Raw genomic sequence first — 12125 nt, 5'->3', positions numbered from 1 at the left:
CACACACACACACACACACACAACTTGCAATCTCTCAAATATTTGCCCACGGTGCAGAAGTGTGGCAGTAGTATTTGCTTTGCCAAAGTTTCGGTTCCTCCAATCGCGGGTCGCTCTGAAACATGGTTCAAGCGAACCGCATCACCTTCACTGAGGCCTGTGTGTTTATTTATAAAGCAGGGGGGGGCAAGGGCACTTCCTCGGTCTATCTGGGGTCATGCGATCCTCTCAACGTGGATCCATAAGTGAATGGTGGGCTCGACGGCCACACCATGCAGGACCGATCCCTGATTGGTTCGATGCACGGCAGGAATAAACACTCTCAGGGTATATATATTGTGGCAAGGTGTGACACTTCCAAGAAACAAGAAACCTCTGAAAAAGATAATAATAGACGCTCGCAACAAAACAAACAGTGCTGAGCAGCTGCTGTCAACGATTATCCGCAGTGCTTTTTCCACAGATTTGAGAATGAGGGCGCAGATCCAAAAAGTTCCTCAGATAGTGGAGCTGCTGAAAAAGAAGTCCGTAGGCTTGCAGCACTTCAAGCCAACATCCTCAGTGTGCGTCCTGGAGGAGAAGGATGCTGTGGAGGCTGCGCCGTGCCCCCACGCTGCCAGAGCGCACAGCCTGGACGCCATCCCTGGACCCACCAACTGGCCTCTGGTCGGCAGTCTGATTGAACTGCTCCGGAAAGGAGGTCTGACGAGACAACACGAGGCACTGGTACAGTAAAAAATAAAAGATTAGATACACTAAAAAGTTTTCTTGGGGAATATTATTTCATCTGGCAGTAATCACAAACAAAAAAAGTATTTGCGCATGGTTTAGACGTTTTAATGTAATCTATTTTCCTCTGAATAACCTACTTAATATTTTTATACTCTTTCAGGTTGATTATCATAAGAAATTCGGCAAAATCTTCCGAATGAAACTTGGCTCTTTTGAATCGGTCCACATTGGCGCACCTTGCTTGCTGGAGGCGCTGTACAGAAAGGAGGGAAGTTACCCGCAGAGACTGGAGATCAAACCCTGGAAAGCATACAGAGACCTGAGGGACGAGGCGTACGGACTTCTCATTCTGTAAGTACTAGTTTCTCATGTTGCTAGGATACTGTTATCGAAAACGTTCATAGCATTATCCAGCCTGCAAGTGGATGAGCTGAATATTTTTTACAATATTAACGCGGACTGAAGGGGAAGAAAACAACCAATTTTTGTGATTGGCAGGGAAGGGAAAGACTGGCAGAGGGTGAGGAGCGCGTTTCAGCAGAAGCTCATGAAACCGACAGAGGTGGTGAAACTTGACGGCAAAATAAATGAGGTAGGTATCTGATACCTGAAAGATAATCTGAGTTAGTGTACTACCATGCCGTTTTGGTCAAAGACTTAACATTTTTTGTTTCCAAAAATAGGTGTTGACAGATTTCGTTGCCAGAATTGGAAAAATGAACGTCGGTGGGAAGATTGAAGACTTGTACTTCGAACTGAATAAATGGTCGTTTGAGAGTAAGTTTACCAACTGATATTTTATTGATCGTTTTATTGTCTGCAACAGTTCGTTTGACATGGGTTTTATATAATTATCTATCTATCTATTTTATATACATCTTATTCCATCGTATTAATTGTCTCACTTTTATTAGGTTATGTATGGATACTAATATTACATACTGAGTCGAAAATGAATCACTGCATACTCTATTCAAATGAAATACTGAATTGAAAATGTAGGCTATCACTCCATACTCCATACATACTTCAAACGAAATGTCTTATTTATAAAGAAACATTGTCAAGCTAAAACTGTGTGGACAAGTAGCTCAGGCACTGAATCTTGTCTTTGCTCTTCCTTATCTTCCTTCAGCCATTTGCTTAGTTCTCTATGACAAGAGATTTGGACTGCTGCAAGAGAATGTCAACGAGGAAGCAATGAACTTTATCACAGCTGTAAAAACAGTGAGTATGCCTGTTACTCCGCACCGCAAATAACCCCACTATCACCGCAGAGTGAGCGGCAGAGGGGAGCCGTCTGACTTGAGATGATCTCCCTGACACTGAGGCAGATTGCAGGCCGACACTCTCTCTAAGCCTATAGAAACAGCGTAGTTCAACAGGTTCACCTCAGCAGAGGTCAGCTGAACTACAGTCAGTGATGTAGCAATCCTTGTATCGGGCGCTCTCTCAGTACGGGGAAATTTACTGGGACAAACCAATATCATCCACAGTCAGGAGATAATAGAGGTGTATCTGCTCACAAAGGCCTCGCAGTGTAAGACCTTGGATAGCAGCGGATCAGAGATTTTCAGCGAGAGTAATGATGATTAGATTTATCTCTCTCTCTCTCTGTCTCTCTCTCTCTCTCTCTCTAGATGATGAGCACATTTGGCATGATGATGGTCACACCGGTGGAGCTCCACAAGAGCCTCAACACCAAAACTTGGCAGGATCACACCGCAGCATGGGACCGCATTTTCAGCACAGGTACAAATACAACCCCCCCCATTTCCCTCACTGACGGTAATCCATCCTCCCCTCCATTACTCCCACACACAACAAACACCCCAAAAAAAACACTTGCCCTATACTACGCCTCCTCCCCACTTCCCTTAAGCAAGTGCGTGCGCCACTCCTCTGTGACGTGTGACCCACAAACCACTTTGAGCTCATTTCCAGTCAGATGATAGAGAGCGAGGGGGTGAGAGAGAGAGAGAGAGAGAGAGAGAGAGAGAGAGAGAGAGAGAGAGAGAGAGAGAGAGAGAAAGAGAGATTTGAACTGGGTGCCTCAGCTTTTCATGTGCTTGGCACTCTGGGCAAATGGCAGCCAGAGTTGTAGTAAACTGCATGACCTAAGGGGGAGAACGCTGCCAAATATTTGTAGTAGCGGGAGGAGGGAGCGAACGATGGGGGGAGGAATAATACGAGTGTCAGCTGAGGGCTTCGCTACCAAGGGTTTGTTGTGCTGTTTACTTGGCAGTGGCTTTTATCACCCACTACCCCCTACCCCCCAAAACTCTCTCTCTCTTTCTCCCTCTCTCCCTAACACACACATACACACACTCACAAAAGCACACACACAAGCACACACACAAACACACACTTTCCCCCCCATATAAACACAAGGTGCACATGGTGTTCTAGTGGCCAAGTACACAAGATAAAAGAGGTTGAGGGCTTTAACAAGTACCAATAGGCAGTGTGTGTGAATGAGGTCATTTTATAATTTGTTTACTGAGAGTACTTTGAGTACCAGCAGACAAATAGTCAGTGAGTTAGTTAGTTTAGTGCGTCTTAAATGATGCTTAAGCTTGTGACTCACATCAACGATCAGGAGTCAAACAAGTGGCAATAAATCACATGTGCACAGAGGCGAGTTACAGTGATAGCACCAACTTGGGATTGGGATCAAACAAGGACAAAACATTTAAACTAGTACACCTGATAAAATCTTTTGTCTCAAAATAAAACAAGGAACATCAAAAGTCCACATGCTAACTAGCCACACTTAAAACTCACCGAACTCACTGAATATGAGCCCCATTTTAGAGCGTTTTTAAAGGAAATCAATGTATGTGATGAAAACCCACACTGTTTTGGACTTTTCACATAAGTTGTATATTTACACGGCATACAACAGCTTACAGTCTGCTTTGTGTTCCCTCAGCCAAAGTCTACATAGACAAGAAGTTGAAGAGGAACGCCACTGGAGCTCCTGATGACTTAATCGGCGACATCTACCACCACAGTTGCCTTTCTAAGAAGGAGCTGTACGCAGCCATCACAGAGCTACAGATAGGCGGCGTAGAGACGGTGAGCAATGACATTTTACACTATAGATACCTATTTCATTTAGACCTACTTCTGCTTACTCCAGCTCTTTGTTTATTCACTCCTTACACTCTCAAAGAAGTACCAGATTATCTGTATGTAGCTGCGCCACACCACTAGTTATATATAGTTATTTTAAGATAATTTAACCTTTAAACGTTTAACCTTTCACCTATATTCCTTCGAGAAGGGGAAAAAAAAAACCTCTCTAAACTCTAGGAAGGAAAACAAACAGGTGCCGCAGTTACAGTGCTTCAAAAGCGGAAAATGAATGTGGTGTGGATGTAACTGAGGAGCCTTTGAGGAACCCCAGAACATTCCTCAGCTCCTTTTAGGACCCCACACTGGAATGCAGTTAGAGAAATTGCCTCGCTAAATGACATCTCCCTCTACTGCCCTCCCTCTCCCCCTTCTTCCCTCTCCTTTCTTTCTCTCTCTCTCTCTCTCTATCTCTCTCTCTCTCTCTCTCTCTCTCTCTCTCACTCTCTGTCCTTCCTCTCTTCTTCCCATCTTTTCCACCTCTCTCGCTATGTTTACGTTTTCTAGACTGCCAACAGTATGCTGTGGGCTATTTTCAACTTGTCACGTAACCCTGGCGCCCAGAGGAAGCTGCTGGAGGAGATTAGAGCGGTGGTGCCTCCCGGTCAGGACCCGTGCGGAGAGCACATCAAGAGCATGCCCTACCTCAAGGCCTGCCTCAAGGAATCCATGAGGTACGGTACAGTAGGGCCGACCGCTCTGTCCACATAGGGTGAACAACAGCCGCAGGAACCTCTTGGCTGGTTACTACAGTAACACCGGAAAATTATTAGTAGGCAATAAAACGAGGGCTGTCACACATAGCTGAGACACCGCACTGTAGATGTAGGACTAAATACAGCTCTAGTCATACTGAAAATTACAGTGTAGCTATATCCAAGAAATCACGCCATCTACATAACAGTTTGATTTGTCCAAAAAGTCAGCAGTCTGAAGTCAGGGGCATGGACTGCATCATGAAGTTACCCAGTACCACGGTGATTAAGAAGCAAAATTCACACACATGACTGACTCAAAAACAAGCTTCAACAACGCCAGTGGTCCCAGCTTAAAATCTGCAGTATGGTCACGTTCAAATCACTTCCCCTCCCTTATATAATCCACTGTCCCCCTTTTTCTTCTCGTGCAGTCACAAGTGCTTTAACATGTTATCTAAGGCTAATGCCATAACTCACCCAGGGAATGTTTATAACCTCTGACAGGAGATTATATCTCACCTCCACTTGCCTTTGTGAAAAAGATTGGAGTATGTTTAGCTGACGCTAAACAGCTTAGACATGTGTGTTTTACTTTTGCTTCTATGAGACCATATTCCCAAGCGTTTTTTTTTTTCAAATTCTTGCAGGTTATCACCATCAGTTCCATTCACGAGTCGAACCCTGGACAAAGACACTGTGTTGGGAGATTATGCCATTCCCAAAGGAGTAAGTGGCTTAGTTCTCGTTCGCACCACACACCTGACATGAGCAGATTACATTCTCATATCAATTTACATTTGACTGATGTCTGAATGAAGCATTTTGAAAAACCCACTCAAGTACTGTACAAAGTCTGAATGGAGCAACTCTAATAGCATCTACAATGCAGCTAACTGCATGAAAAGGATCAGATTTACAGTAACTAGGTCCGTATTGGACTTTAATCTTATAGGCTACTGTACTATAATCTGATTTAATTTCTCTTTAGCAAGTAGGGGGATTCTTCTCAGCATGCTTGTGAAACGTGAATACTGTTGATAAAACTCTGCTGTACTGTGTGAAAGAAAAACTAATGGTTTAATTTTTATTTCCCCCTATTTACAGACAGTCTTAATGATTAACAGCCATGCACTGGGCTCCAATGAGGAGTACTTTGACGATGTGAAGCAGTTCAAACCTGAGCGCTGGCTACGGGAGAATAGCACCATCAACCCCTTTGCCTACGTTCCCTTTGGCATCGGAAAGAGGATGTGCATCGGCCGGCGGCTGGCAGAGCTACAGCTACAGTTGGCCATGTGCTGGGTAAGACTAACTCCCTGAAGTCATCATTTCTTTTTAATTTATAGAATATGAGACTACCAATAACATCAAACCAATGTGTAAAAGTGATTAGTTAAAATTGGGATTGTTAACTATCAATTATGGATCTATAACGACTCTATAAGACTCATAAAATCAGCGACAATTCTAGCTCCCAACTGTCTACTCTTTTTTGATTTTTGCCCTATCAAGTGACACTATAAGTGGCTAATCTAACAGATTTCACTTTCTGCCTGTCTTTCTGACAGCTGGTCAGAGACTATGAGATTGTGGCGACAGATAACGAGCCACTCGACGTGATCCATTCCGGGCTTTTGGTTCCCAACAGGGAACTGCCTGTCGCCTTCATCAGGAGATGAGGTAAGAGGAAAACTTGGATCTGAACAGACTCCTATGTGTCCTATTGATTTGATCTTTTTTGGGCTAAGTCACTGAGATATTCCTTTCTTGAAAGATGTGAGTTTATACTTACCAAGTGTCTTCCAATAGGCTCTTGCATCGCTGACTATGTCTCATTCACTCACATGTTATCGAAAATGTGGCATTCGCACTTAATTATTTCTTCTTTCCCCTCCCTGCCCAGGCTCCATATTCAACTCTTCTGGACATAGTGACAGAAAGATGATACCTCTGTTGCCATGGCCCCGATGGTCCAGTGACTCCCTATATTGCTGCTCTGTACATAGAAAAAAAGATATAGAAATGAATATGCATGTAATCATGCCAGAAATACCTCAACCTTATATATATATAAATGTGTGTGTGCGTGTGTGTGTGTATATATATATATGTATATATAAACTATTACTCATAAGTTAGTTGCTGACCAAAATACCAGTTATGTACAAATTAAATGTGGCAGCTGTCTTCAAATCTTAATGTAACGTTCTCACCTCAGACATAGATGTCAAACAATTACTTTATGCTATATTTTGTTTCTTGTATAATAAGTTATATACAGTACATAGGTCAAGGCATATGTTTATTTTTCATTGTGTATATAAAGTGCAATTGTAGTATTGTAATAATGTATATTGTTTTTCCTAGAAAGAATATTTTATTCACATAAAAATAAAAAAATAAAATAAATGTATTTCAACCACACAGCCTGTGTTTTTTGAGTTTTTTTTTACAAGTTTAGAGACAGATCTCACAAAATCTAAAAAAGCTTAGCTTTCCTAGCTAAGCTTTTTTTTTTTTCTTAGACAAAAAGCTTTGTTGTTTTTATACAGGTTTAAATTAAACCCAGTTATCATATACATTATTTTGTTACACTGGTGTACAGCACAAGATAAGAAAGCTAAATCATCTTTAAATGAAAAAACCCTTTGACTAAACACTTTCACTATAATTTGAATGGCTGCATGTGTTCAGAGGAGCATATATTACTATATATGTGATGAATTGTACCTTCACACTACAGTATATTTCAGTGTAATAGGCAGATACTGTGCAGTGATCACTCCATTACTTGGCAGAAACCAAGACGCTAACTTTCATCTCCGCTGGTATCCATTTCATTCCCAGCAATGCTCACTAGTGGTGTTCATTCATTACAGTTTAAAATGTGTTTAAATCGGGATGATAAATAGGTACATTTACATTTTTATACATATTTTAAGGAGATATTTTTTGTCATTAATAAGCAATTTGAAAGTGGTCTAGTTGGGGTTTTGTGCATTGCATAAGGACACTAAGACTATTCATGGAAACTGTGGCTGCTGTGGAGATCAAACCTGGGACCTACCAGTTACAGGAGAGTCGCTTCATTTACCAAGTCATCCATAAATTGTTGCACAGGCCCTAGCGAGGATCGAACTCGCGACCCCTGGTTTACAAGACCAGTGCTCTAACCACTGAGCTACAGAGCCGGTACGGGACTATGGGAGCCTCAATATCCACCATGCAACAAGCTGACGTTATAAGATCATCAGGAGATTGAAATGTGCAAAAGACTGATGCTCTATTCAACGCACATTAATGACAGAACACTGTGAGTTTCATTCACAATAGTGAGCCCATACTATGCTAGGGAAAATCTACTTTAAAAATGCACTATGCAGCGTTATAGAAGATCCTTGACCCACCAAAATATCAAGGGGCTCTACTTAGATAGGCTACTTAGCTAATGGAAATATAAGCTATGATCAAAACAGAACCTAATCCCCACAGTTATGTTATGAATTCTGTAGTTTACTCACGCGAGAGTTGCATATTTCTACAATGAGTGGAAATTGCAAATAAGGAGAAATAGCCTAGGCCTATACACGTTTTGCTGAAATGCGTGAACTATTCCGAGCCAAAACCCATGAGCCCCAGATAGCCTAAATAAAGAATCTCTGTCACATTAAACATTTGGGGTTAATCCTTTTCTAATCTGTCATCCATAGCCGAAACCAATAAGGGTCAGTGTACTTATGTGTGTAAATATACCGTAGTAATCCAACAATCTCAAAATCATGTTACACAACATTGTTTTTACTGTTTGCACATATTGAGGATAATTGGGTTGCTGGCGTTAAGGAAAGATAATCCATAGTTATTATATGTTATATGTGGTGCGTGTCTAGGTCTATACTGGAATGAAAAGTAGAATGAAAAGAAAAAACCGAGGTACCGAATCAGGTGGTGTGTTGGGAGTTATGAAAACAGAAAAACACTGAATTTCAGCACTCAAATATCTCTTTTCTATACCCTTACACATTCTGATTTGTATTGAACTTGAATAAATGAGAGGAACGTGTTTGTCCCATCCCCAAACAGCTCCACGGAGAATGAATTAGTATTTAAAAAAAAAAACTAAAAAAAAAAACTGGAAAGGTGACAGGAGCCAGCAGATTATTTTACGGGAATAATGGAAACATTTTTGGATTCAGAACTGATAGTAATACTAAAATAAAATAGTTCTTTAGCCTTAAGAAGAGTCACGAATGTTCACCAATACTGGTTAGAGGCAGTGGGAATATGATATCTGATTTCTAAAATTGAGTGGAATTCTCTTCTGATAAACTGACTAAAATACAGAACACCACACTAATTGGAAATATTCATTGGGGATTGGAAATGTCAATCGATTGATTCTCAAAATTTCTGCTTTATGTTATACATAGTTTATACAATATAAAGGTTGTGTAAATATGGTCCTTACATAAGAATGTGTCTTGTCTTTAATTAAATCATCAGGAACCAAAGTGTGGAAATAGAGGTTGGACAATACTGCCACTTAGTGGCCAAAACGTGCTTACTCAGAAACTTCGATTTTCCTGATTGTTTTGTAACTTCCATCATAAAAAGACACCGTAAGATGCTTAGGCAAGTAAGTCAGCAGGCGAGTGCAAACGAGGCTTTTCAACAGAACACAATTTAATAAATAGTCTACTACACATTTGGTATCCGTTATCATGATACACTAATGAAAAATCTTCGTAGGCTAATATTCCTTTAATATTCCTAAAGCAGCGTGTCTAACAGTAAATTTATAGTGACCTGGTATCATTATAATATTCCTAAAGGGATTATAGTCTAGTTGTGGTGTGATATTTGTGCAGCAATACTGGAGCTTGAGTTGCTGCTGTCACCAGATTGACAACTGCGGTCAAACCAGTCGCCCCTAAATTTGGAGTGCACCCGTATTCTCATCTTTATGGTAAATGCATTGAAACGGACCAGAGCGAGCTGACAGGGACAGTTAGCGACTTTATTCTGTCATTTCTCACTTTCCAAAGACAAGTGTTGCAGTATGAAACTCTTACCTGAAGAGAGACATCTTTATTCTACCCGAGCACACCAAATACAATACAATTTATCAAATTGCGTCGCACTTGGCGCAAGGATACACATGTGACTACGTCCGGTTTTCAAAATAAGGTGATAACACAGGGTATATACAAAAAAACATATAGGCCTATGGAAATTAGATTAATTGGATTATATTCACAGGAAGCATAAAGCATGTTATCAGTGTCCCTTATAAATTAAAACATCCCACTAAATTGTGAGGGACATTTGTTGTGTTTACAAACACATGGACACTTAATGTGGATGTTGATGCTGTGCACTGTCATTGTCGCTATACGCTCCCTTACCAGTAGGTGTCCCCCTAATAGAGAAGGAGACTGCAGAATGATAGGCAGGGAAGAAGAGTGTAACAGAGAGTAGAGCGAGCGCAGATGAAGTTATATTCACCATCGGTGTTGCGGTTGCTACGTAAATAAAATACTCAAGAGTTCGCCGTCTCCTGTGCTCACTCACCAACATAACAAATTGGCGACGAGGATGTACCGAGTCCACCGCCCTTCCTACCTCGTGTTGGTGAGCCGCAGTTACCGATACATGCTAGGGGACGCATGGCCAGATGCAAGAGTGAAATGCAATAACTGCGGAAAAACGGGACATTTCGCCAAGGTATGCAAATCAGCAGCGAGTGAAGTGAGAGAAGTTGTAGTCCCAGAGTTAGCTGTGCTCTGTGTTGATGATGTCAAGCTTGTGGCTGCAGCTTTTGATAAGATAACCTGTAATGTCAACGTTGAAGCGCCACAAGGAAATTCTCAGGTCCTTGAGCTAATTGTAGATACTGGAGCTTCTGTATCTATCCTACCAGAGACAATTTACAGGCAGCATTTTGCAGATTGCCCTCTCACAGAACCTAAAGTGAAACTAGTCACTTATGCAAGGTGACTTGCCTGTCGTTGGCTGCCTACGAGTCAAAGTCAAAGATGGATCACCTCTACTGGGCCTGGATATGAATAAAGCGCTCAAGATCAGTATCATCGATGGCAAAGTGAGCTACACCAAGGAGGATAATGCAAACGCACTGGCTGCCTTCACCCAAAAATCCAAGGTGTTCAACATTGGTTCTGCTCCAGCTCATTGCCTTGGATGTGTGAAAGGGTTCATTCACAAGGTGCAAGTTAACACCACAGTGCAACCTGTACGCCAAAAGCTGAGATGTCTACCACTGAGTGTACGCAAGGAGGTGTCAGCGAAGCTCGACCGCTTACCCCAAGCAGGCATCATAGAACGAGTGGATGCATCTGAATGGGTGAGTCCCCTGGTGGTGGCACGAAAACGCAGAAGAGGCCTTAGGCTTTGTGTTGACCTCTGTGAACCCAATAAGAGTGTGATCATGGACTGTCATCCTCTCCCTCATATGGAGGACTTGTTCACAGAACTAGCTGGTGCTACACACAGATTGACTTGAGCTCAGCGTACCATCAACTGCCTCTACATCCTGAGAGTCGCAGTCTGACCGCCTTCATAACGCATGAGGGACTCTTTCGATTCACACGAGTTCCTTTTGGCCTGGCCATCTGCTTTCCAGAAAATGATGCAGACAATCCTGAAGGATTTGCCCGGAGTACAGAACTACTTGGATGACATCATAGTCTACGGAGACTCCAAGGAAATGCATGATAAGCACCTGCAAGCCGTCCTTCAGCGTCTTAAGGAAGCCGGCCTCCAGATCAACTTCGACAAAAGCTCGTTTGGTCAAACAAGCATCCCATTCCTGGGGCATGTCATCTCTAAGGAGGGCCTGCACCCTAGCCCAGATCACCTGCCATCGCCGAAGCTCCTGCACCGAAAGGCATGGCAGCACTACGCTCCTTCCTGGGCTTAACCTCCTGGTTCAGCAAGTTCCTGTCAAACTAGTGGTGGAGCCACTGCGATAGCTGCTTCGAACAAACACACAGGCTGAAAACAGTGGACTGATGCAGCAGATAAAAGCTTCGCTAAGCTCAAGACCATGCTGCTGAAAAGCCCAGCACTCGCCATCTATGACCCCAAACTGCCAACATTCATCACTACAGACGCCTCTGACTACAGGTTGCTGTCCTGACACAGCTGCATACAGACAATGCTGAACGTATTGTTGCCTTCGCTTCCCGCACCCTGAGGGGAAGTACTCCACAATAGAAAAGGAGGCCCTTGCCTGTGTAAGGGCAGTGGAAAGATGGAGGACTTATGTGTGGGGACACAGATTCACATTCAGAACTGATGACCAAGCTCTCACCACTCTACTCAGCACCAAAGGGATGAACAGAGCTGGCATGAGAATTGCACGTTGGTCAGCTAGGCTAATGTGCTTCCAGTACGACATGCAGTACCATCCAGGTCAGAACGTCATGGCAGACTGCCTCTCACGTGTTCCCCTCAGCGACTCCAGTACTGCCGCTGATCCTGAGCAGGACTTGGTCACAGAGATAGCTGAGATCTCTCCACTCCTGACTGCACTGCCACTTG

General features: G+C 42.7%; 1 protein-coding gene and 1 non-coding gene across 2 annotated transcripts; one reads left to right on the top strand and one right to left on the bottom strand.

Annotated features, from left to right (window-relative positions):
• The first annotated feature begins 471 nt into the window (after positions 1–471).
• Positions 472–6848, top strand: cyp24a1 (cytochrome P450, family 24, subfamily A, polypeptide 1). The gene is made up of 12 exons (XM_071541958.1): positions 472–726; positions 893–1083; positions 1231–1324; positions 1416–1509; positions 1868–1959; positions 2373–2484; positions 3665–3810; positions 4375–4541; positions 5213–5291; positions 5670–5867; positions 6134–6245; positions 6469–6848. The coding sequence occupies exons 1-11, from the start codon at positions 472–474 to the stop codon at positions 6242–6244; spliced, it is 1539 nt and encodes a 512-aa protein (XP_071398059.1). The 3' UTR covers position 6245; positions 6469–6848.
• Positions 6849–7683: 835 nt separating this feature from the next.
• Positions 7684–7756, bottom strand: trnat-ugu (transfer RNA threonine (anticodon UGU)). The gene has a single exon. It is a non-coding gene; the product is annotated as a tRNA-Thr (tRNA).
• Positions 7757–12125: the final 4369 nt, after the last annotated feature.

Source organism: Centroberyx affinis, unplaced genomic scaffold, assembly GCF_046629955.1.
Source record: "Centroberyx affinis isolate AG114_WGS23_722 - 3 ecotype Tasmania unplaced genomic scaffold, CSIRO-AGI_Caff_v1 ptg003980l_1, whole genome shotgun sequence".
Lineage (NCBI taxonomy): Eukaryota > Metazoa > Chordata > Actinopteri > Beryciformes > Berycidae > Centroberyx > Centroberyx affinis.
Note: the sequence above shows the minus strand (reverse complement) of the source record. Positions and strands in the feature narration are given on the sequence as shown.

Coding starts and splice junctions, on each gene's coding strand:
- cyp24a1 (XM_071541958.1), top strand. CDS start 472: ATGAGGGCGCAGATCCAAAAAGTTCCTCAGATAGTGGAGCTGCTGAAA. Junction 1,084..1,230: donor GCGTACGGACTTCTCATTCT/GTAAGTACTAGT, acceptor TGTGATTGGCAG/GGAAGGGAAAGACTGGCAGA. Junction 1,325..1,415: donor TTGACGGCAAAATAAATGAG/GTAGGTATCTGA, acceptor TTCCAAAAATAG/GTGTTGACAGATTTCGTTGC.